The 26,793-nt window shown below is 44.6% G+C and overlaps 1 protein-coding gene across 1 annotated transcript in view; it reads right to left on the bottom strand.

The window, feature by feature from the left end:
* Window positions 1-26,793, bottom strand: part of NELFA (negative elongation factor complex member A) — a 1,417,687-nt gene that overhangs the window by 904,650 nt on the left and 486,244 nt on the right. Inside the window, exon 5 of the mRNA XM_044062292.1 lies at window positions 13,748-13,878. Coding sequence (XP_043918227.1) covers window positions 13,748-13,878 — 131 coding nt within the window. The remainder of the gene's footprint in view (window positions 1-13,747; window positions 13,879-26,793) is intronic.

The raw sequence follows: 26,793 nt of genomic DNA, 5'->3' as shown, positions 1-26,793 counted from the left end.
CCTCCTCCCACCACTGTGATGCACTCCACTCCTTGAACCAGCTGGAACTCCGCCACTCTCTCTCTTACATTCAACTGTTAACTGCTTACAAACTCATTCCTCCCACCACTGTGATGCACTCCACTCCTTGAACCAGCTGGAACTGCTTACAAACTCATTTTCAAACCCTCTAACTGCCCTTTCCTCTCCTCCATACTCACCTTGCATCATCCTGACAGACTACTCAGGTCCAGTAACCAGAACCTCCTCAAAGTAGTCAAACCCTTATGTGCACCTGGGCAATTTCTCCTGTCTTTCTCCCTCACTCACCTATGGATTCACCCCCCCCCCCCCACATTTGAATCACCCAAAACCACTCCACCTTCAAGACCATGCTCCATTCCCATCTCTCTTCTCACTGGGAATGCTCATGCTCTAACCCCACCTGACTCCCTCTATATCATTTTGGCTCCCCCCATCCTTTTTCTCCTTTCTCAAAACTCACCTAGTGACTCCATTTCATTTCCTCTCCCTTTTTTCCTTTCTCATAACTCAGCCTATTCACCTTTCACTGTTCTACTCACTTGTTCTAATTCTTCCTACCTCTCACCTCATGAAACTTTGAGTGCATAAGTGCCTGCACTCCAAATTATACTCATGTACTCCAAAATATTTATGTTTTAATTTCATTCAGTGCTTTGTTACACCTTGCTCAAACGTTATTATTCTGTCTTCTATATTACTGTGTTTTTAGTAATTTTGAAAATTGTACTGTACTTAACTTTGCTGATACTAGCTTTGTAATAATTCTAATATGGAGATTTTCTCCCCAGGCTTCCATTGAAAACGGGCTCATCTTGGCCCAATGGACTTTCCTGGTTAAACTGCGAATAAAATAAATAAATAAGATCCAGAACTGGTCTCCAAGCATTTTCTTTCTTTGACATTAAAAACTTCACTGAATAAAAACTACTCCCAACCCAGAAAGGAGGGAGTGGCTCTTTCACTCCTTGATACAGCATGTGTTGAAGGATAGGGGGAAAATCAAGGAGTCTGGTCTGGTGTGTGAGGAATTAACCCATTGAAGGGGGTTGGGGATTTTCCTCCCATTGCAATCTGTAAACTTGAAGAATGACCTTCAGAACCCATTTGAATTAAACTATCTGTTGCCAAGAAGATGTTGCTGTGAAGATTTCTGAAAGGGAGAGTACCAGGTTTGGGGGGGGGTCCTTTAAAAATGCATTCTGACTTGTTGGACTGTCGTTGATCTGGGGGGGGGTCTTGTATTCTTTCTGGAACCCTCCTGCCATTTCTTTTTAAACAGTTTACCTGCATTTTGGTGAGACTGTAATGTTGTTTTTTGCTGAAAATAGATGAAAGGTTAGAGAATCCTTTAGAAATTCTGGAAAAGGAGGGCTTTAAAATCTTAGAGATTTTTTTGTATCAACTTGCCCCTTTCATCACACATTTTTTGATAACCTCTCAGTAAAAGGAACCAAAAAAACAAATCTCTATCCAAAGGAAAATTTAAAATATCATGTTTCACATCATCTGGAAAGTTCTGAGACTGCAGCCAGGCAAGCCACCTCGAAACATCAGCAGTTGCCATAGCCCTGGAAGAAGAAGAATCGACAGAGTCATAGACACATTGTACACAGCAAGTTGTGTCCTATAATATGGAAGAAACTAAATTATTTAAAGCAGATTTTTCCTCATAAGAAGAAGCTATAGACAAAAAACAATGTCAAACGTTCACAATTTGTTAGAATAAACTACCATACGAGCCTGACAATTCAACATTCTGAAAATCAAAGTTGTACAAGGATACGCTTTTGCCCCATACTTACAATCTCCTACTCCTTCTCAGAAAGAGTGGAAATGGAATTAAGCAAATGATTAACATCGGTAGGATTACTAAAGCTGCAGTTGCTGGGTCAGGTTTGGGATAAGTGGATTAAAGCTTAAAACAGTGAGGAACTTTATATATTTTATTTGCCTTTTCACTGGCAGCAGGCGGACTGTCAGAAAACAGCATGCAATGACACACACATCCTCAACAGCTGACAGAACTGGAAGAATGGTTGAAGGTTCTAGAAATTCTTTCTGTAATAGCTCATAACATTTCCTGAGGGACTGAAAAATCTCATTGTTCTCCCACTGAAATACTGACAAATTATGGAAACAGTCTCAGAGAAAGCACCATAGGGAGAATCAGAATCTGAGCTCTCCTTTAAATCCGAATCAGAAATCTGAGTAGTAAACCATTTATCTGTCCCTTCATCTTCTGTCCAGAATCAGAATCTTAAATCTCTTCAGGAAAAGAGGCACCTTTCTTTCTTTTTCAGAAACGACCTTATAAGAAAGATCACTAGTATGAATTAAACCCCGAGCCAGACCTAGTAAACTACTGTCTATGAAAATCTGAGGGGGAATACATACACATTTAGTTTTCTGTTTCTTTTTGACATGGAAAATGACAGTGTTATTAATGGCAGCAGCAGCTTCCCCAGGGATGGGTACAACCTGAACAAACAGCAAAGTCCTCCCCGATTCCTCTCCTAGGACCAAAAAGAGTGGCCCTCTTTTGTCCAATGAGGGAGGCCCCAAGGGCTAACCCCTGGTCCATAGTGGCTGTTGGTGCTATGGTAGATGGACTTGGGGTAGATAAATGGTCTGAGGAACCAGCTTTGGCCACATCACAGTCATCCACCTGAAGTTGGGGCAAACTGCTAACCTGCTGTGGTGGCAAAGGCTGTTTGTTCAGCTTTTTGTTTTTGTGGCTGAAAGAAGGACTGACCATGGGGCTGGTAAGCTTGTTCCATACTCAAGCTAAAAATAGTGGCTGTTTCTGAGGGGCGCCAAGCGGCATAGGCTGGTAAAAAAAGGAAGTTATGTCTTACCATAACTTCCATCTGTGTTGTTGATCTTCATCTATTCCTGACTTGTGGGTTATGGTTCCGATCTTCTGAACCGATCCGGCCATTATATAGCTCATGTCAGCCAAAAAAATCTCTCTCGAGCTACAAGTCTACCCACAATGCCCCTCTCCACATTCCACTTCAGATTGAGTTTGCAATCATGCAGAGAAATACTCTGTAGTATAAGTCAGAAACCTTGTCCAAGGTATCTCTAACTATAAGAACCCGGGAAAGGATGCAAGGTGGGAGGGAAGCAAGAATAGATGAAGATTGACAATACAGATGGAATGTTATGGTAAGACATAAAACTTTTTTTATCTGTTGTTGTTAATCATCTATTCTTGACTTGTGGGACAGAGTCCCCAGCTACCTTAGATCCTGGGTGGCCCTATGGAAGAACATTCCTGAGAACCATAAAACCAAAGGAGGCTCTTCCCCTGGAGACAATTTCCAATTTGTAATGAGTAATAAAGGTAAGTGGATTAGCCCACATTGCGGCTGCTCAAATTTCTGACATGGAAGCTTTGGAATGAAAAACAGCTGAAGTTGCCATAGATCTGGTAGAATGTGCTTTGATTGGCATAGGGAGCATCATCTCAAGTTTCATGTAAATGAAAGAGAAGCAATCCCTTAACCACTTGGACAGAGTCACCTCAGATACCAGTTTGCCCAAAGCTGCACTAGCAAACGATATAAATAACTGTTCTGATCGTCTAAATTTTTTAGTTTTGTCTAGACAGAAACATAATTGCCTGTGTGCATCCAGAAGGTGCAGGCAGTACTCGCCTTTATTTGAAAATTTTGGAAAGAATACAGGCAAGTCTATGGACAGATTGATATTGGTCTCTGATATCACTTTAAGAAAGTTGTGTTCGTTTTCAGTGACACTCTGTCTTTATGGAAAACTTAATACGGAGCTTTAGAACATAAAGCCTGTAATTCGGAGACTCGCCTCACCAAAGTGATAGCTATGAGAAGTAAATGTCTTCCAAGAAAGGAATTTTAAATCACAAGTTGCTGCAGGTTCAAACAAAGGTAAAGTAAGAGACTGTAACACGAGAGTCAATTCTCATAGTGAAGAGGGTTTTTAAAAGGGGCTTCAAACGAATTGTGCCCTTAAGAAAAACCTTACAAAGTCTGTAAGAAATTGAGGGCTGATCCCCGATACAGTTATGGAAATTTGAAATAGCTTCTAAGATAACCTTGATTGTAGAAGCAGAAGTTCCTTTACTAAAGATGGCAGCTAGAAACTCCAGAATTTTTTCTACTAACATTGAAAAGGGATCCAGACCACTGTCAGAAGCCGAAATAGAAAATCTCTTCCATTTACTAAGGTAGACACTCCGATGGTTTATGGAAAGGCAACAAAATGTGTTGCATGGGAGAAGGAATGCCATTATGCCTGGTGACTAACTGAATTGGAGAAACCAAGCAGTAAGCTTGAGAGTCTGAAGACTGGGATGCACTAGTCCCCGAGGGTGGGACAAGAGATCTGGAAATGGGTCCAGAGTCCATGTGGTGGTGGCCAGAGGAAGGGGAAGCCATATCTGTTTAGGCCAGTAAAGAGCAATGAAGATGACTTTGCTTCTCAACTGAGCTGCTTTCTTGAGAAAAAAGGAATCAGCAGGAAAGGGAGAAAGGCATAAAGGAGACCCGGGGGGGGGGCAATCGTGGAGAAGAGCATCCCTGGGGGACTCCCACTGAGGGGGAATTAGGGCAAAGTAGCTTCTGCACTTGGTGTTTAGGGGTAAAGCAAACAGGTCGCAGCAAGGCTGGCCCCAGCGAAGAAAGATCTCCTTCGCTACTCTGGAGTTCAGAGACCACTCATGATGCATGAGGATGCATCTGCTTAGTTTGTCCGCAATCACGTTTGAACTCCCCAGGATGTGCGTTGCTGTCAGAAAGCAGTTGGAAGTTACAGCCCATTGCCACACTCGAAGGGCTTCTCGACACAATGGGTAGGACTTGGTTCTCCCCTGTTTGTTGATGTACCAGACTACAGACACGTTGTCCAACTGAAAAACTATCATCCTTTTAGATAAGGCAAAGTGAAACACTTGCAACACCAGAAGCACTGCCCATAACTTTAGAACACTGATATGCAAATTGGCCTTGGAGGGGGACCAAGTACCTTGGACTGTCTTTCCCAAGATAATGTCCCCCCAACCCCATCTGGGAAGCATCTGTGGTCACTATGGCCTTAGGTTGAGGGGGAACAAAGGGGTGGCCTAGAAGAATTTCCTTTGTGTGCATCCACCAGGATAGGTTGTAATTGCACTGACTGGATATGAAAATTAAATGGTTCATGGGGTGGGTTAGAATAGTCCATTGGTTTGCAAGTCACCATTGGAGAAGTCTCATGTGAAATCTTGTCAATGGAACCAATGTAATCGCTGCCTCCATGGAGCCCAATGCCTGCAAAATTTGAAAAGCAGGAATTTTGAGTGTAGAGGAGGGAGGACCTGCAACTTAATATTCTGTAACCTGTGGAGTGGAAGCGATGCTATGCAAGAAATAGTGTTGAGGGAAGCTCCGATAAATTTCAAATACTGATAAAGGGTTAGCGGAGATTTTACAGAACTGACCGTGATTCCCAACTGAAGGGCTAGCTTCAGAATGTAGTCTGTAGCTTGCTGTAGTAGATGCCTTGTGGGAGCAGTGAGGAGCCAGTCGTCTAAGAAAGGAAACATTTGGAATCTGTGCAGCCTCAGATGTGCTGTGACTGCTGCCATACATTTTTTGAACACCCTGGGGGCTGTGGTGAGGCCAAAGGGCAGCATTCTGAATTGGAAATGGCTGGCTCCCATTCGGAAGCAGAGAAACTTTCTCAAGCGTTTGTCCACCTTTATGTGGTAATATGCGTCTTGAAAGTTGATAGAGCACATCCAATCCGTTTTTCCACCTTTATGTGGTAATATGTGTCTTGAAAGTTGATAGAGCACATCCAATCTTTTTTCTCTAAAAAAAGGGGAGGACTGACTGAACCATTACCATCTGAAATTTGCTTGTTGAATGAATTTGTTTAGAATACCGAGATCCAAAATTGGTCTCCAGTCCCCCGTTTAGTTTGGCACTAAAAGAAATCTGAGTAAAACCCGGATCCTAGTTGTTCTGGTGGGAATTCATGGATGATTCTTTTTTTTTAGCAGCTTTTGTATCTCTATTGCTGCTTGAACTCTCTGACTGGGTGGTACATCAGGGAGTCTTGTTGAGGTTCTCAGATAAAAGGTGACAGGAATTAGATAACCTCTGGAAATGATCTTTAGCAACTAGGCATCGATGGTTATGTGTCACCAAGCGCTTGGGTGCAAGGTAAACCTTCCCCCGACTGCTTCCAGAGGTAAGCAATCAGGCCCCCTTTCAGGAGTGCTGACAGGGTTGACCAGAAAACAAATCCCTGAAACCCTGATTCTGCAGACCACCATTGCCTCTCGGATGATGTCTTCCACTAATTGCCCCCCTCTGCCCCGAGGGGAGTCCAAACCATGTGTGTCCTGGAAAGGCTTCTGGAATTTCTTGAACCACATCTTACCACTCCTTTGATTCCTGGAATAGGATCATCGAGGAGTAAAAAAACGTATGCCCACAGCAGATAAAGTCTTTCCATCCTTTTCGCACCTGGAGAGAGTTTCCTTTACTTTAGGACCAAATAAAGAAGATCCGTCAAAGGAAGCATTGACAAAGAAAGACTTGAATGGTTCTGCAAACTCGCACTGGCACATCAAATGTCTGCGAATAGCAATGCCTGAATCTGCTGACCTGGTCACCTTTTCGGCTTCATGGGTAATGAGCATCATGGACAAGTTTGAGATAGACTCCAGAGCAGCTAGCTGGGAGACCACTTTTTCCTAGACCCCCTTCGCAACAGCTCCCACCAGGGTATCTGATGGCTCCTTGACCAGATCCTTTTGAAGTCTTGTGAAATCTGCCAAAAAGTTCAAGGATCTGATGAAGAAGGTCAATGACGCATAGACCCGGTTCCCAAATCTGTCCGTCTTCCTGGATTCTCAGTTGGGGGGACGGACAGTAGAACTTTCCTCAGCTAGTTCTTTTTTGCTGGTGGCCACCACCACCATGGCATCTACTACTAAGTTCTTAGCCCAATGCAGTTGGTCTTCTGGAGCAATGAGGATTTTGTCAGGTCTCCAGGGGACTGGTTCCACAAAGTCAGGACCCTTTCAAGCCTGCTGAGCAATTAGTTTAATTAAATTGTCAGCGGGCAAGATCACCCAGGAGGTAGATGGGCATGCACCAAAAGCCTGCAAGTACAAAGATTCCTCTGAAGATGGGTTTTTGCCCTTCCAATCACCCCTCTGTTTTAGGATCTCCAGAATGTCTCCAAAGGAGATGTCTTCTGGAAGTGACCATGGGGAACCCTCCTCTTCATTGAAATCAGTGTCCTCTGTGATGGATTCTTCAGGAGAATCAAGGTGTTTCCTCTTACACGATCTCTTCCAAGGGGACTCCTCAGTGGGAACATCTGAGGAGGACTTGGAAGAGGGAGTGTCTTTAGAAGGAGATTCTTGTGATCGTGGTGCACACTGCCCAAGTGCAGAGGTTGGTGGCAGAACTGAACCAGGGTCACACCCTGCCCCGAGAGTTACACCTGACAGACCAGAACCGAGAACGGGTCCTCCTGCCGGCGCAGCTGGAAGAGATATGGCTGGCTCCACAGAAAAACTTGGGGCTGGCTTGAATACCCCAGGGTCGACAGTGAAAACACAGTCCTGGGGGACATGATGGTGCCAAAGACACCAAGGGAGCCAGAGCTAGACTCAGCACTGAACACAGAAGTGTTGTCGGTGCCGAAGCCATCGGTAGCTGAGACGTTGAAGTTGAGAGCTCTAAAGCCTGCACTGAGGTTAGAGAAGGAGAATAAGTAGGGTTGGATGGAGGAAAAAACCCTCTGCACCAGGAGGGAGGCTTGAGAACAGGATGGGTGACCCTGAGCTGTCAAAATCTGATCCACCAACCTAACAATATCAACCTCAGAAAGACTTCTGGTGGAGCGCATGGATAATCCAGAATGCAAATCGGGTCCCTCTATGAATGGACTAGGGAGCTGACCATGGAACGGGTACAAATATGGAGAATAGACAGACCTGGGCTCTGTAGACATCACTAATTTTGGCACAGGTGGCTGTACCAAGGAGGAAATAGGCACAGAAATGGTAGAAGTGACAGTCAGCACTGGTATCAGAGCTGTGGTCAAAGCCGGAGCTGTGGTAGTTGAACTTGGAACAGCTTTCGTAGCCCATGTAGAAGGCACCAGTGTGGTTTTCGGTGCCGAAGATCTAGACTGCTCTGAGATCCTTAAACCTTAACTTTCAGTTCAAAGAAGAACCCTCAGAAGCGTGTTTATGTTTTTTGACAATCGGTGCCAATGGAGATGTTGGCACCGAACGAGAAGAGTTTGATCCAGAGGCGACTGGTTGGCCTTGGACAAGGCTTCTTCAAAAGGGACTTTACAGAGTCCTTTGAGAATCAGTTTATTCTTCCTCTCTGCCAGAGTTCTATTACTGAAACCCTGGCAGATGGAACAGTCTATACTCAAAAGGGGAATATCCAAACAGTATACGCAGGATTCGTAGTTGTCCAAGTTTGGCATTTTCCTGCCGCACTCTACACATTGCTTAAACCCCGGAGTGGAGCTTTTTGGCTTTTCTGCTACATTCCTGAGAAAACAAATACGGCAGAAAACGATAAAGGAATAAAGTTTTAGAAGATAGGATTTCACTCAAACAAGAGGAAAGGGAAAAAATCTACCGACAACAGTAGAAAGGCTACCAACGGTAGAGAGAAAAAAGGGAAAGACCACCAATAATGGTAGAGGGGAATTTACCAATGGTAACGGAAAAAATACAGCACACATGCTATGGGTAGACCAAGTATTAAAAGATAGAAAGATTTTAGATGAACAGGAAGAATGAGGACATATAAAAATATACTTGGCTACAAGAGAGTTGGGTGACGCGTCTTGTCAGTGAGGCAAAAGAGATCTGGGGTAAGGTGGAGAGGGGCATTGTGGGTAGACTTGTCGCTCGAGAGATTTTCTTGGCTGATGCGAGCTATATAACAGCGGGATCAGTTCCGAGGATCAGAACTGTAACCCACCAAATCAATATACGAATATTGACATCAGACAAAGTTATTAAAAGTCACTTTTCCTCATAAAAACATGGTAAAAATCACTTTAAAACATTTTGCCAGCCATAAAAATTAAAATAAACTCAATTTCTCCACAGAATGAATTACTTTCAGCTACTTTAAGCAACTTTTAAACTGAGAGTAAAAAGTATGCTACTTTTAAAATTAAAGTCTCATGATTTTTCCCCTTTCCTCTTGTGTGAGTGAAACCCTATCTTCCTTTATCTTTTTCTGAACCTTTGGAAGCTGGCCAGTTGTTATATCCTACGCAGAATATAACCCCATATAGCTAAGGCTACTGCAGCATTGATCAATATGTTGAACATCTGTGAGATTTGTTATTGCTAATCAAAAATGTTGTAGTCACACATAGATAGCAAATAGAAGAAAGGATGGTATGTAAGGTATGGGACCCTGTTATTTGAGCTTCATTAGTGTTCTGTTGTTCTAAAATATACACTTGAAATACAACCAATGTACAACAAGCAGTAGCAATCTCAAAGAAAACTGCCCATATCAGACCCAAACTACTCAGCATCTCTGGTTTTCAAGATCATAACTGAGGCTAATGATGGGGTATTAAATCAACAAAGCTAAGAGTAAAGACATCAGGGTCTGAACGGGATCCCTTTAAAATTTTATTTATGGGCTAAGGGCTTTTTTCGCTAATTTTTTCCACTTCTTGCAAAATGTATTCTTTCTATTGATATACCTGCCATCCTCAAGACAAGTTATTAATTCAGTTATTCTAAATGAGGGGAGTGGCATTACATGGCTTCTTACAGAGTCATCTCAATCACAATTCATGACTACAAACTTTATATGGCAGTCATGGCAAAGACTTTGTATTTTGCAGACCTGATTCATATGGATGAGACTGAATTTGTTTTGGGAAGAGTTACCAAAAGGACTGTACAAGACTTGGTTGCTAGCCAGCTTAGCTGCAGAAAAAATGTCTGACACTGTATACCATAGCTACTGATTTCCTTTGCTGACACAGCTGCAGATTCCTTGGACAATTCTGGACATGAGTCAGAGCTTGCACGTAGGCTCAGAATCAGAGTAAGGTGAGATTATCTTCACTCATTATTCTCTGAAAGGGAACCAGGCAGAGGTACTCACTTTCTACCTTGTTATTTGCATTACATATAGAACCTTTAGCATGGAGATTCCATGCCTCCCCTATATCAGAATACTTCCTACACAGCCAGACCTTCAAAATTTCTTTCTTCAAAAATGACCTGCTAGTGCTCTTGATAATGCCAGCAGGGAGCTACTCCTCCTTTTTAAGGAATCAGTGAAATTTGGGAGTACCTCAGGTTTAAAATTAATGTCATTAAGACTATAGCAATTACGATCAATTATACCTCTACTATGGGGCTTAGCCATATGTATCCCTAACATGTAGACCATATGTACCCCTAACATGTAGACCAAAGTACGTACTTAGGTATACAAGGGACTTTCTGTCCAAGGAAAATGATCACTGACAAAAATGGAAAGCTCTCCGTCTGGATTTCTTACAAAACATTCAAGTAGTCTCTTGGATTATTTTGACTTTAGACTTATGTGGCTTGAGTCCACCCATTACTCCCCCCAACAATGACATTTAAATTTAAAAAGCAGGTTTCTGAAGTTGTTTGTGCATAAAAAAAAGGTAGTTCGGTGAATGTTGCTCACTGTATCAGTGCTACAGGGACAATTAAGATTACCTCATCTGGAGCTTTACTGCTTTAGTGCTTCTAGAGTGAAGCCACTGTTAATGACTGACTACAAAGACAGCAGAAAAGAGATTTTCATACATTTAGAGAGGTTAGTGAGGTTATTTAAGGGACTCCCCATGAAGAGAGAGAAAATCAATTCAGAACATAATATGACTATTACAGAGCTCCTTTAAGGTTGCACTGTGTGCTTTTTTCTGACACAAGCCCTATAAACTGGTTGAAAGATATCTTGACAAATTGACTCTCTAAGCAGTGGGGTGAGCAGGCATGTGACATCAGATGGCAACTGGATCAATTCACTGCAGTGGCTTGATGTCCTGTGAATACTTTTTGGAACAGGATCAGGTTGTGAAGTGGGTCACTTTTTATGCAGAAGTATGGAGAGGGTCTTTTTTGGGAATTTAGCAAACTCCTTAAAGAAAATAAAGTTGTACGTAATTAGAAACCAGACTGGCCATTATAGATAAGCTATATTGCGGAGAACAGAATATAAATATTTCCAGAAGGGGACTGTAAGTAGTCTACTTAAAATATTGACTACTGTGAGACTAATGGTGAACAAAATTCGCAGGGAGCTCTGGGACAGGAATTAACACGCACACACTACTTTTAAACTTAAAAGAAACAAACTCAGGTAAAACAGTGATCAGAGTGTTTGAAGGTATAAAATGACACTTGGCATTTTGTTTAGTTTTCATTAATGGATATCACAAGAATGGAAGATGTTGATTAGGCTTCTTCATACTCTTATGTATGCCAAGTGTTTGAAAAAAAAAATGTAATTTCTGAATGTCAATGCCAGTTCAAATATTTCTACACTGCATTAAGGCTGGATGAGATGTCTCCTTTGGTCCCGTCAACCTGTTACATGTGTAATGTGGGGGATCTGGGTGATTAGGTGCATATTCTTTGGGAGTGTTCAGGTCTGGAGATATTTAAGAAGTTGTTGAAAATATCTGAAATGCAGTTAAGCCACAGCAGGTTTTTAACTACAGAGCTGTTCTTGCTTGGAATACATAGTAACAGATCGCCTAAAACATCTAATGGGGACCTGACAGCCCTTCCAATTCTTGCTGCAAAGAAGTGCACCACAAAAAGATGGATGCAGGAAAATCTCACCTACTAAGGTAGAGGGTACTGGATTTGAGCTGCCAACAGCATTCAAATTGTGAGTGTAAGCTGCAGATGCTTAACTGCACATGATCTTTAAGGCACTGTAGCAGACACCATTATTTTTGATGCAATACGCAGAACTCTCTGAATACCAAATCACATATTTTGCTGTGGGTTGAATCTCTAGATGTGCAGGGGAACAATAATTTTTTAACGGAATTCGACTGCTGCCATAAGGGACCCACTATAACTGGAAATTAAGTCATCTAATTATTTATACTATCAAGATAGCAGAGGTAACACACAACAGGCCCAAGCTGGTATGTGTGCAAAGATCAGCATTTTAATTCAAGTTCTATATTTTTTTCTTTACAAAATGCAGCAGCAAAGATGTAAATTAAAATCAACTGAGACTCCAGTTGGATCACCTAAAGAGCTGGAATACTGAAGCAAGAACCATCATGTAAAGGTGGATGGTCATTTGTACACAATCTTTAAAGAAGCTTTACAGTAAAACCTAAGTCCAAAAGCTCATCTAGTAGAAGAATGCATCCTTAACCACCTAGGACTAGAATTAACTTTGATAACAGAGCCTTCTGCCTGCCTGCAAGCAATATGCCAAAGCGCCCCATCTATGCTTATTACAGCATTATCTCCACCTAATTACAGTACTCTAGGTGTATATTCGCGTAAGAAAAAAGCCAGACAGCTCTGATCATCTTGTCAGTGTAAAGAAAAAATGATGTAAATTAAAGAAGGCTCTATGGTTCAGCTTCTGAGTCAAGCAAGCAGTTACCTAGAACAAAATCCTGTATCGCATCCACTCTTCTGCTGCACTGTCTCCTTGCCTTTGGCAGAATGCTTTCATGGTAGCTATCACTTAGGCTGACTGCTGAATTTAGCAGATCAACATAAAGTGATTTCAAAGCTTGCTTGGAAACATAGGGAATGACATCTGTCACTCCTTACATTAACAGTGGACATCAAAATGAGGAAAGCAAGACTAAAGAATCAGCATACTCATACATTTCTGCTTCAGGAATAACCACAGTAGAGAAATGGTACACAGACTCCATAAGCAGGGGTCATACTGTCTAAAGAATGAGCCTGTGTGACTGCTGCCAACCCCAACCACTATGGCAACAGTGAAAAGCAGTGGGCTAGTATCTGAAAATGGACATTATAATAAACTGTCAACTTTGCGTAGTGAATATTATCAACTCAACAGTAAAGCAGTATGTGATCAAATATACACAGAAATCAAGTAGTCAAATGAGTGTTCACATTCACACGTTACATTTAAACTTCAAGAGCTATATTCAGACAAAACAGTGATCACAGTGTTTGAAGGTATACAATGACTTAGTATTTGTCTGATTTTCAGTGATGGGCAATACCTGAAAACACAAAGTTAAGCCTGCATGTTTTCAGTGCACCAATTTAGTCAAGCTATGCTTTGTATGAAAAAAGAACTCATGCTCCTCTGCTTTACAGTACAGGCCTTTAGAAAATTCACCTCTACACTCTGATTTATTAATGCAAATGCACAGGCAAACGCTTGTAACAGAAGGCGACTGGAATTTTAGTTTCATTTAATACATACTGGTTATCTTTCACCAACTTTCATTTATAGTAAAAGCAGGAACAAAAGTAACCTGAACTGCAGAATTAACAAATACCAAATAATACTAATGCACACAGATGCATTAACAAGCTTAAAGCTGTTAACGTTTCTAGACAGGATTTTAACCAAACTTCTCTCAAGCAAACAAAGAATGTAATATTCTTCCCCTTGCTCAACCCATTAAAGGTGGTAAACAAACATCAAGACCTAAAATAAAATGCTGCTTAAAAACGGACACCTACCTTTACACCACGCTCTTTACGCAGTGGAGTTCTTGAAGGTGGAATAGGAGTTCTGTTAGCAGCAGGACTAAACACGCTTGGTGTGGTTGGACTTCTAAATGGTGCTTGTTTTGGAATACCTTTGAGGGGAGCTGAAACAACATGACAATATAAGCAATGTAAGCCATATGCAGTATGAAAATACACAAGACAGACAGGTATATGCACACAGCTATGACACTATACACAGAAAACTGCATAAACTTGACTTGGATACTTTTGGAAACACCATTTTTCAGTGAACTCTTAAAATTTAAGTAGAATTTGTACCTCATCACACAAGGAAAAATGTTGTGACTTCTGTGCAGGGTCTGCATGATATCACGGTCTACATTTTCACCAGGATCTCAAATTTTCTCCCTCATCCTGAAGACATACTGGTAGATGAATCAGTGATTGTTTAAAAGGTCTACAGGTAGGTGTGTATCCTAAGATAGACCAACATTCCTATCCAGGACCGGCTCTCTATGTTTATTCTTTCAGCTTGCTGGGATAGTAGTCTGCTTCTCCATAACAACGGACATGATAAATTAGGTACTGGAAATTAACTGAACAATTTTACCAAGAAATACTGGAAACACTGTTCAATTCAAACTGATTAATGTAATTGCTAGGAGATGACTGAGGATGACATGACCATGTTTTAGAGATGCATTTAGGAAAATTAAGGGGAATACCCAAGTTAGAAAATGCACAGTGTCACTAACTACAGGTGAGAAACAAATAATTTGGTTAAAACATGGGAACGTTTGCACTTCCTTTCTAATTAACAAAAAAAAAAAAAAAACACTGTTGAAAAAGTACAGTTTTGTACCTACCATAAATGTAGATGTTCGAGTGTAAACACTGCTGCAGTCATTACACTTGGGTTATTCTGCCGTCAGGCGGATCCCCAGTCGGCCTGAGTTCCAAAGTCTTGGTCCGGCGTCGGTTGCTGTTGCCTCCTCCCTGACATCAGTGCGACAGGGGTATATAAGATGCAGCCGATGCCATTTTCTTCAGTTTTTCTTGCCCCAGATGTCAGGTGCCCCCAAATAGGTAGGCAATTCAAATTGCTAGTAAAGTATACATAAGAAAAGCAAACAACAATTTTCAGTTAACAGCAAATACTCCCCATAGGTAGTAAAAGGGTAGAAGACATAGGTACATACCAGCAAGTAAGAGGGGAAGGAGGGAGGGTAACCTGGACTGCAGCAGTGTTTACACTCGAACATCTGCATTTATGGTAGGTACAATACTGTACTATGTTCATAGTGTTACACTGCTGCAGTCATTACACTTGAGTGGAATCCCAAAGCTGAGGTAGGGTGGCTGGTTCTATAAGGCATTAGGGGTGGCTATAAGGCCCTGCAGCACAGCAGTGGCGAAGCCAGCTCTGGATTTGGAGTATAAAGGCAAATGGTAATGCTTGGTGAAGGTATGCACAGAACTCCATGTTGCTGCTTCCAAAATATCCTTGGTAGGTACTCCTCTGAGGTAGGCAGTTGAAGTGGCTGTTGCCCTGGTGGAGTGAGATCTAATGCTGCTAGGTACAGGTTTTCCATGGTGTGTATAGCAGAAACGTATACAATGCCCTATCCATTTTGAAATAGTCTGTTTTGAAATGGCTTTTCCCTGTGCTCCTGCAGCATATGCTACCAATAATTGCTCAGATTTTCTGAAAGCTTTGGTTTTGTCCAAGTATAAGTGTAACTGCCTGTGAATGTCCAAAGAATGCAGTAGTCGCTCCCCTTTATTCTGTGGTTTTGGATAAAAAGTTGGCAAGTGAATAGTTTGATTTAGAGCCACACTTGATACCACCTTTGGCATAAACGTAGGGTTAGTTCTTAAAGACACCCTGTCCTGGTGGAAAATGAGGAAAGGTTCTACTGCCATTAGTGCCTGTAATTCTGAAACTCTTCGTGCTGATGTTATTGCCAGTAGCAGAGCAGTTTTCCAAGAGATAGTTTAATTCTGCTGTGTTAGCTGGCTCAAAAGGAGGTAAAGTAAATTTTTCCAAAACAAAGTTGAGGTCCCAAGTTGGAGTAGGTGCTCTATGGGGCGGTCTTATGTTTTTAGCCCCTCTGAGGTACTGTTTGAGCAAAGGATTAGAGAAAATTGGTGGATCCGTGTTGTAATGAGCAGAAATGGCAGAGGCGAGGATCTTGATGGATGAAAAGGAGAGGCCCTTGTCCAGCATCTCAGTTAAATATTGTAGTATCTGAGGAATGTTTGGGACAAGAGGGTCAAGGCTGTGAGCCTGGTTCCAGGCACAGAATCTCTTCCATTTATCCAAATAGGCTTTCCTGGTACTAGGCCTTCTGGCCTCCAGAATGACATCCATAACAGCTTTGGAGAGAGGCATTGCTTGCTTGACTAAGGAATTTTCCATGCAGCTAGGTTTAAGGTCTTTAACTGGCTATGAAGCATCTGATTGTTGTGCTGAGTCAGCAAATGTGGGATTTTTGGCAAAATCCAGGGTGGTTATTGTGCTAAGTTCTTTAAGATTGGGTACCAGTGCTGGCGTGGCCAGTCTGGTGCAATCAGGATCATCTTTGGCTCTTCTTGCCTGGCTTTTATGAGTACCTTTGGAAGGAGAGGTAGAGGTGGGAAAGCGTATACTTGCAGGTTTTTCCAGCTGAATGAGAGGGCATCCACTTTCCATGCTTGTGGATGGTAACTCCTTGTGCAGAATTTCTGTAGCTGACAGTTCATTGGGGATGCAAACAGATCTATGTCCGGGCTCCACCATTTCTGTGTTATCATTCTGAATATTTGTGGATTTAATATTCGTGGGGATCCATGATGTTTCTGCTTAAGTCGTCTGCCAGTGTGTTTTTCTCTCCTGGCAGGAATTGTGCTTGCAGACGAACTTGGTAGTCTAGAGCTGTGTTCCACAAGGTCGTGGCTTGTCTGCAGAGGGGGTAGGAGTGTGTGCCCCCTTGTTTGTTTATGTACCATATAACTGTAGTGTTGTCTGTCTTTAGTAATAGTTGTCCTGGATGCAGCAGGTCCTTGAAAGCTATAAGAGCATTTTGTACAGCTAGCATCTCTTTTTGATTGATGTGAAGATGCCTTTGTTCTACGGGCCACTCACCCTGAATACATTTTCCTGCCATGTGTGCTCCCCAGGAGTAATCTGATGCATCTGTTGTCAGTGTTTGCTTGGCTGTGGGTTGAGTAAAAGGCTGTCCCTTGTTGAGGTGACGAGCTTGAGCCCTCCATCGAAACTCCTGTTGAAGGCAAGGAATTAGTGGTATAACTGTGTCCAAATGTTTGACAGTGTTGAGACCACACATTCTTTAGGTACCATTGTAGTTTCCTCATATGCAGTCTGGCATATGGAATTAGTAGTATGCAAGATGCCATGTAACCCAAGGCCTGCAGAATTTTTATTGCAGGGAGATGGGTCTTTGTTGCCATCAATTGAAAGTATTGAGTCAGTTGTCCTTGCTTGTCTGGCGTGAGATAAGCCATCTCGGCCGTTGTGTTCAAGCTGGCACCCAGGAATATTATCTCTTGTGAGGGCACTAGCTTTGATTTCTTTTCGTTTACTGTGTACCCCAGGCAACTTAACTTTTTTACGAACGCCAGATGCTTTAGAAGAATGTCCTTGCTCTCTGCTTGAATCAGGCAGTCGTCCAGGTATGGATACATTTGAATTCCTTTCTGTCTGCAAAATGCAATTACTGGTGCCAGGCACTTTGTGAAGACCCTGGGCGCAGTAGATAAGCCAAAGGGCAGTGCAGAGAATTGATAGTGCATTGAACCAGCTATGAATCTGAGGTATCTTCTGCAGTTTTGTCTGATAGGGACATGCAGATATGCCTCCTTGAGGTCCAAGGTCACGAGCCAAGCTTTCTTGCCCAGCATGGGAAGAAGCTGCTGTAGTGTCAACATTTTGAATTTCGGAATATCCAGGTAAGTGTTTAGAAAAGAAAAATCCAGAATGGGCCTCCAGGCTTTGTCCTTTCTAGGAACCAGAGAGAGTCTTGAGTCAAATCCTTGTCCTTGCTCCTGTGGTGGTACCGTTTGAATAGCTCTCATGTCCATGAGTGCTGTAATTTGTTTCTGAGCCTCGGACCATTGATTTGGTGGCAGATTTGGCATTCCTTTTAACATTGGGAGAGTTTGAAAATGGAACCTGTAACCTTGAGATACAATGTTGAGAACCCATTTTCTTTGGTGATCCAATGCCAGTTGTGATAGAAAAGTGCCAGTTTTCCTCCTAAGGGGGCTGCCAAGACAGAGCTGTTTGGCAGCTGTAGTGGGAAGTCATTGAGGCTGCTTTTTACATGGTTGGGGCCTGTCTTCCCCTTCTTTCTGGCCTGGTGCACCCCATTGTCGAGGCCTGTAACGACCTTGTGGTTGACCTCTACCTCTTGGAAGTCTGTATCTGCCCCTTTGAGGTATGTCAGTAACTGGAAAGGACCAATTCTTTGTTGGCCAATTTCTGCTAAATCGAGGAGGCTGAACCTGTAAGAAATCCTTCACTGTTTGCATAAATTTTGCCTTATCCTTCATCTTCTTTAATACCTCTTCTGCCTTAACTCCAAATAACACATCCCGCTGCAAAGGCGCATCAAATAATTTTGCTTTAACATGATCTGGCAACGTATGTTCTTTTAACCAAGCATGTCTTCTAATGACAGAGCCTGTAACTGCTGCTCTACAGGAGGCCTCTAAAGAATCAAAACCACATTGCAAAGTATGTTTTCCCACTTGTTCAGCTGCATGCAATAAATCCTGCATTTCTTTAAAATTAGGAGGATCTGAATCTGGAAGCATTTTTTGTTTCAACTGAGACATCAAAAATTGCTGATATTTTAGCATGTGAAACTGGCAATTTAAGGCTCTCATTGCTAAAGTTGCAGACGTATATACTTTCTTTCCCCATCTGTCTAATGCTCTGGAATTTCTGTCAGAGGGAACTGTTTTTTTTGCTGATGAGGCCTTAATCCCTTTGGGTCCCTGAGAAATAGTTTCAGGGTCAGCAACTTTTAGTTATGTACTTACCATAACTTTAGATGTATGGGATCCATCTCGCCTACATTCTCTACAGATGGGATCGGAGCCGACCCTCAGCTCCGACTCGGCCGCTATACAATAGAACGCAGTCTCTTATTGGCTGAGTTACCTCATATCCCAGGATGCACCACTACTGCTTCCCCAGATCTTGTTTGTCCGCACACATGCACACACACATAGACTGTTGTTATAACATTGCCAGGTGTTTCAAGAGAGGAAACAGGTGAATTTGGATCGTCCGGTCTCTTCTGGCCTACAAGGCAGGGGGAAGGAGGGTGGGTTATTAGGAATGTAGGCGAGATGGATCCCATACATCTAAAGTTATGGTAAGTACATAACAAAGATGTAATGTGATCCTATCTCGCCTACATTCTCTACAGATGGGACAGCGTCCCTAGCACCTAATTCCTGGGTGGCTCACTGGAAAACGGTCCGGAGAACCGTGGAACCGAAGGAAGCTCGACCCCTAGATGCCACATCCAATTTGTAATGAGAAATAAAGGTGTGTAGAGAAGACCACGTAGCAGCCGCACAGATGTCATTAATAGAGAGCTTGGCATGAAAGGCTGCCGAGGTGGCCATAGCCCTGGTAGAATGAGCTTTCACTGGAACTGTAAGCTCTTTATTTGAAATGCGATAAATATGACTGATACAGTCTCTGATCCATTTGGCAATAGTGACTTTAGTGACGGCTTTGCCCAATTTACTGTCCGAAAAGGACACAAACAGTTGATCTGTTTTTCGTGCTTGGTGTGTCCTATCCAAATAGAAACGTAATTGTCTGTGTACATCTAAGCTGTGAAAGGTATACTCAGCTCTGTTTGAATACTTAGGGAAAAAAACGGTAACTCCAGTGATTGTTACAAACAAAAGTTAGAACAAACCTTTGGTATAAAGGATGGGTTTGGTCTAAGAGATACTCTATCCTTGTGAAATACCAGGTATGGTGGTGTGACACATAAGGCTTGAAGTTCTGAAACTCGCCTAGCTGATGTGATAGCAACTAGAAGGGCAGTCTTCCAAGAAAGAAATTTTAAGTCACAGGTTGCTGCCGGCTCAAAGGGAGGTGCGGTTAATGCACCTAACACTACGTTAAGGTCCCACAGTGGGGCGGGATGAGATATAGGGGGCCGTAGAAGCCAAGCTCCTTTAATAAAGGCTTTACACAACTTGTTGCTCATTAAAGGTGGTTCTACGCTCTTATGAAAATTGGAAATAGCCGCCAATTGAACTTTGATGGTAGACACCGAACAACCCTGGTTGAACAGGGAAGTTAAAAACTTCAGAACCTCTGACACCGAGGCTGTCATAGGGTCTAATCCTCGGAGTTGGGCCCAAATAGCAAACCTCTTCCATTTACTGCTATACATCTTTTTAGTAGAAGTCTTGTGGGCCGAGGACAAAATATGCATGACTTCAGGGTCGAAAGAATGGCTCCTGACTATTGTCGGAAGAGGAGTAGCCAAGCTGCTAGCCTCAATGAATGAAGGGACTGATGGAGCTGTCCTGACTGATGCGTCAAGAGGTCCGGAACTTGGTCTAGGAACCAGGGACCCTCCAATGCATATTTGTGAAGAAAGGGGAACCAGACTTGTCGAGGCCAGTATGGGGCGATTAGAATCATTTTGCTTTCCAAGCGAATCACCTTTTGAATCACCTTGGGGAGAAGAGGAACCGGTGGAAAGGCGTATAGCAGACCAGGGGGCCAAGCTTGGACCAGAGCATCCTTGGGAATCTCCCCCGGAACTGGGGTGAGAGAGAAGAACTGCTGGCATTTTGCGTTGAGGGGAGTTGCGAAAAGATCGCAATATGGAGCTCCCCATCTCTTGAAAATCTGTGTCACCACTCTGTCGTTCAAGGACCATTCGTGAGGGGAGAGAATAGTCCTGCTCAGTCTGTCGGCTATCACATTGGATCTCCCCGGAATGTGTGTGGCCACTAGAAAACGTTTGGTAGCAATCGCCCAATCCCATACCTTCATGGCCTCTCTGCAAAGGGGGTAAGACCTGGTCCCTCCTTGCTTGTTCAAGTACCAGACTACCGACATGTTGTCAGACTGAATGGCAATCGTACCCTGGGGGAGGTGATCGTGCAGTGCTTGCAACGTTAAAAGCACCACCCTCATTTCCAGGATATTGATGTGGAGAAGACTCTCGTCGGAGTGCCACGTGCCTTGGACCGACCTGTCCAGATAATGTCCCCCCCACCCTGTCTGGGAGGCATCCGTAGTCAACGTGGCTGAGGGGGATGGGGGAACGAAGGGTCGCCCCTGATCCAGGTTGGAGGAAAGAAGCCACCAACGAAGATCCTGTTTGCACGTCTCTGTGATTAATATGTGGCGACTGAGGGGAAGGTCTTGATAAGACCACTGGACTGAGAGGAGCCACTGGAGTATCCTCATATGCAACCTTGCCAAGGGGCCGAGAAGAATGGTGGCTGACATGGAACCCAACAGCTGCAGGACCATTCTCGCTGGAGCGCGACGTCTGAGGAGTAACACCCGAACCTGAGAATGCAGTGTTGATATCCTTTCCGCAGGAAGATAGACTCGCATCTGCCTTGAGTCTATTTCTGCACCAATAAACAGAATACGCTGTGATGGCAGCAATATGGATTTTGTCCAATTGAAGGTGATTCCTAAGGAGTTGCCTAGGGAGATAGTGGCTGCTAGAGTTTTCAAGAGTAGATGCCTGGAGGTGGCAGTTAGGAGCCAGTCATCTAGGTACGGAAACACCTGGAATCCTAGACTTCTCAGGTGAGCAGTCACCACTGCCAAACATTTGGTGAACACCCTGGGGGCTGTGGTGAGACCAAAGGGCAGTGCACAGAACTGGAAATGACTGTCTCCTAGGCTGAAGCGCAAGTGTCTCCTTGACGTCCGATCTATCAGAATGTGATAATAGGAGTCTTTGAGATCTATGGAGCACATCCAAACATCTTCCTCCAAAAGCGTGAGAATGGATTGCAAGGTGACCATCCGGAATTTGGACTTTTCCACTGATCGGTTTAACCTGCTGAGATCCAAAATGGGCCTCAAGTCCCCGGTCTTTTTTGGTACCAAAAAGAATCTTGAGTAAGTCCCTGATCCGGCCTGATCTGCGGGGACAGGTTGGATGACTCCTTTTTGAAGCAGCTTCGAAATTTCGCTGGCTGCCAGATCCCGTTGACTGGGTGGCGGGTCCGGGATTCTTTGGGATGGTAGGGGGGGTTGAGAGAATGGAATGGTGTAACCTCTGGCGATGATTCGGAGCACCCAGTGGTCCTGAGTGATACTTTCCCAGGCCTTTAGGTGCCTCAAAAAATGACCCCCGACTGGCTCCGGAGCTGCACAGTCGGGCACTCCTTCAGGGATGCTGGAAGGAGGAGGAGCCACGAAAGGACTCGCGGTCTCCAGTGTTGCGGGGGCCTCCGCCGCCTCTGGGACGGCGTCTCCCTGAAAAATTTCTACCTCCTCTGCCTCTAGAAGGGGAATCGCTCTGCTGTGACGAGTAAGGCTTTTGAGACTTACGGAACCACATTTTCCCTCCTCATCGAGCCTTGGGATAAGGTCTGAAGGGAGTGGAAAACTGGGCCCCTACGGCAGTTAAAGTCTTACCCTCCTGTTCGCAGCGAGTCAAAGTGTCCTTTACCTTGGGTCCAAACAGAGAGGACCCATCGAAGGGGGTGTCGGCAAAGGAAGACTTAAAGGCCTCCGCAAAGTGACACAGGCGTAGCCAGGCTGGTCTCCGTAGTGCAACACCTGTGCCCGCCGCTCTGCTCACTCCCTCGGCTGCATACGAAATGAGCCTCATGGACGAGTTGGATAACGAGGACAGGGTAGCCAACTGGGAGTTAACCGTCTGGGCTAACTGCTCAGGTAAGTTACCGGAGAGGGTATCCGAAAGCTCCTTGACCAGATCCCTCTGCAGTCTCGTGAAATGCGTCAAGTAGTTCAGAGATCTTAATGTAAAGGTTGCTGAAGTAAGGGTGCGCTTCCCGTACCGATCCATGCTCCTAGACTCCTTATTAGGAGGATGGACGGACGTTGAAGCCTCTGCCACATCTTGCTGGGTGGCAGATGCCACCACCAAGGCATCTACAGCCACACCTTTGGAAAGAAAGTCCTTATCAGGGGTGCGAAGGAATTTATTGGGGCGAGCTGGCACCGGTTCAACAGAGTCCGGGTGTTCCCACGCCCTTCGAGAGATCAAATCCAGAAGCTCATCGAAGGGCGGAGACACCCAGGAGGCGGAGGGTTGAGCCCCGAAGGCCTTGAGGAACATCGACTCCTCAGCAGAAGGGGGTTTGGACTGCCAGTCGCCTCGTTGCTTAAGGATCTCCAAGATGTCCGCAAAGGATACATCATCCGAGGACGACTTGGGGGACCTTTCCGCATCATCGAGGTCGGTGTCCGAGGTGAGAGACTCATCAGGGGAGTCGACGTGCTTCCTCCTGCACTGTCTCTTCCTGGGAGGTTCCTCCGAAGATGCTTCGGAGGGACCTCCAGGAAGAAGGGAACCCCCGATGGGAGTAGCCTCAGGCCCCAGGGCTCCGCTGTCGTGAGACAGGGGGATTGCAAAGGAGCCAGTCTCTGTGCCAAGGGAAGGTGGTGGTGAAATGGTAGAAGTGGCCAGAGAGGATTTGGCCAAGGCACTCCTCATGGCCTTGAAGGCGGGACCCCCAGAGTCCTGAGATGGTTCAACCCCCAAGGCCACAACAGCAGTCGGAACTCCCGCCGCCGACGCACTGAGAGGGAGGCTCGGAACCAAAAGGATCGGTCCCGAAGCGTCCCCCCCGGGGCCGACAGAGGAGGTCCGCGTACCGAACCCCGACCCGAAGGGCAGGGTTGGAGTTAGGGTCGGAACCGACCCGACAACCTCCACCGGCTCCACCAACACCGACTCCAACGGCGCCGAAGCTGTTGGAGGAGGAACCGAGATAGCAGGGTGGGAAACCGGCTCCGGAGCCGACTGGGCTGGAGCCGAGACCAACTTTTGAAAGACCGGAGACTGAAAAAGCCTTTGAAGCACCCTGTCTACATCCGAATCAGACATCCTCGACGACCGAGAAGAGACCGACCGGGTCCGAGTCGACTTCTCCGCTGGCTCCGAAAAGACTGGGGGACCGGCTCCGTATGGTTTCGAGAAGTATCGGTGCCGAGGGAGATTCCACTACCACTGCAATTTCCCTTGGAGCCAATGGGGACTTCGGCACTGAAGGGGAAGAGTCTGAGCGGGCAAACCTCATCGGCTCCGAAGGCAGTGGAGCCGATGGAGATGACTCGCCTCTCGACGCCCGAGCTCTCGACTCCGAAGCCAGAGGAGTCGAGGCTGGAGACATCGAGGCAGACCGCTCCGCCCTCAGCTCCGAAGTCCGTGGAGCCGACGGAGAAGCCTGCCTTGACTTTTTTGCTGCCGGCTCCGACGGGCTGGTCAGAGCCGAAGATTTTTTCTTCCTCGACGGGGAAGAAGAAGAAGATAGGGCTTCCTCAAAGGAAGGGGTAATAAGCCCTTTCAAAATCAACTTATTTTTCCTCTCTTGGAGCACGCAAGAGGAAAAAGCGTGGCAAACGCTACAGGATTCCTGGAGGTGCTTCGGCCCCAAACAGTAAACACAAAGAATGATCGTCCGTAATGGACATTTTATAATTGCATTTAGAACATTTTTTGAACCCTGATGGCCTATGTTCCTTCGACATGGCTTCAACACCAAACTTCAAAGACTTCAAAAAGAAAAAACTAGACACACGATAGCCTAGACTCAAACTAAAACACGTAGTCTAGGGCAAAGTCCCTCTAAGTTAAACGGGATCACTTAGCGCCAAAAAATAATACAATTTTACCACAAAATTTTCAATTACACAGTCACACAATAAGTAGCTGTTAATCAGCTCTGACTAAAACGCGTAGGCTAGGGCAAGGCCCCTCTAACTTAAACGGGATCACTTACTGCCAAAAGAAAAACAATTTTACCACAAAATTTTTTAACTACACAGTCATACAACAATAAGTAGCTGTTAAAACAGCTTTTGGGTCAGTTTTAGCGAAATTTTTGACAGAAAATTATTGACTAAGAGGCACTTAGCTCAGTCAAGTCCGAGACCACGTCTATGCTGGAGAAGCGGCAAACGAGATCTGGGGAAGCAGTAGTGGTGCATCCTGGGATATGAGGTAACTCAGCCAATAAGAGACTGCGTTCTATTGTATAGCGGCCGAGTCGGAGCCGAGGGTCGGCTCTGAACCCATCTGTAGAGAATGTAGGCGAGATAGGATCACATTACATCAGGGCTTTTATACAGAAATTTGTGAGAGTCAGGGATTCTGTAATATCTATCAGGTTTAACTGGGGCTGGAGGTAAGGAGTCAGGATTTAAACTGGATTCAGTATGCACATAATCCACAATAAATATCTAACACTGGTGGAATAGCAAGGGGTCTGTGTTGAGGTAATAAAAGGAAGTCTCTGAGCCTTTTCTTGGATTCTGAGTAATCCTGGCCTTCCCAATGGAAATGCTCCCTCATGGTATGTAAGGTTTCCCCAAAGGAGTAGTCCTCAGGCGGAGAGGCTAATGGAATTGATTCCTCAGCATCAGAATCCTCATAAGGGAGTAAAGAATATCCTAGGTCTGAGGATGAATCTGAAGAAATGGACACCTGGTCGGATGAGTCATAGTCTCCATCCTGTCTGGGCCTTTTATCAGGTGGGGGGTGGGACCCCCTGATCAGGGTGATTAGGTCTTCGGCCATTCTGAGCATTCGTTTCTTAGGCATGGAGGCCTGCCCTGGAGAATGCTGTATTTGTTTCTTTGTTTTTAAGGGAGGCTTAGACTTAGCAGAGGGTTTAATGCTTAACTGAGTAGGTCTGAAAAGACCCTCTGAAGCTGTGGATTGCTCAGCTACTTCGGTTCCCTCTGAAGGGTTAGTTTCGATAGACTGAAAAACTTGTGCGTCTGAAGGCCCAGCCAGCTCCATGTGGGAGTCGGAGGCGGCCTGTGGTTCTGCAGAAGCGGTCGTCAGGGGCTGCGAAGGCGCCTCGCTGAAAACCGGAGAACCGGTGACCGGCCTAGAAGAGGCCTCATCGTCAGTTTTGGGCCTCGGATGCCTGTCCTTGTCTTTGCGCTTTTTATGTATTCCGGTCATCGGAAGTTCCGACGGCATGGTGTAATTGAATTTTCTGCCAAAATAATGTCGGGCAAAATCAAACAGACGTTTAATAGTGCGCTTGTTAAACCTAGCACAAAACCAACAACCAGTGACGTCATGGTCTGGGCCTAGGCATGGGATACAATAAGAATGGAAATTCATATGAGGTATTTGCTTCCCACAAGAAATACAGTTATTGACTTTTACTGACATCGGTCTGAGGCAAGAAAAAGTTTCCCCAATGGGGTACTTAGCTTTGTAGAAGACTTCGGTTTTGGATTCGGAATGAAAATCTCAAGAGTCGGCCGATCGGCACTTGCAAACTGCTTTTGCTTCGGGCACCGCACAGCAAGAAAGACAGAAGAAAATGGAGTTGGCTGATCTTATATACCCCTGTCGCACTGACGTCAGGGAGGAGGCGACAGCAACCGACGTCGGACCAAGACTTTGGAACTCAGGCCGACTGGGGATCCGCCTGGCGGCAGGATAACCCAAGTGTAATGACTGCAGCAGTGTAACACGATGAACATCATGACAATTTTCCTGTCAAATTATGGCAAGAAAAAAGAACATGACTGTCACAGCAGGCTGCTATGTATGTCATCTCTGAGTTGATTTCAGTCAGACAACAGTTACACAAACTGTTTCCAAATGGTAGGTCACACTTTCTCACTAACAAAATTTTCAAGCAATATGTTCAGCTTTTGGTAGTCCATGAATCCCTACCTCCAAAAACAAAAGCAGTAAATGCCTATTCTTTCTCCGCTCCTACTGGTGGCCCAGAGGAAGGTCTTCTGTCAAGTGCAACTGACAAAGAAAAATAAAGCTTAACACGATATGACAAAAAAAGAAGTTATATACTCACCATAACGTTCCATC

The sequence above is a fragment of the Protopterus annectens genome, chromosome 2.part1, assembly GCF_019279795.1.
Source record: "Protopterus annectens isolate FY-2018-M chromosome 2.part1, PAN1.0, whole genome shotgun sequence".
NCBI classification, from domain to species: Eukaryota; Metazoa; Chordata; order Ceratodontiformes; family Protopteridae; genus Protopterus; species Protopterus annectens.
Note: the sequence above shows the minus strand (reverse complement) of the source record. Positions and strands in the feature narration are given on the sequence as shown.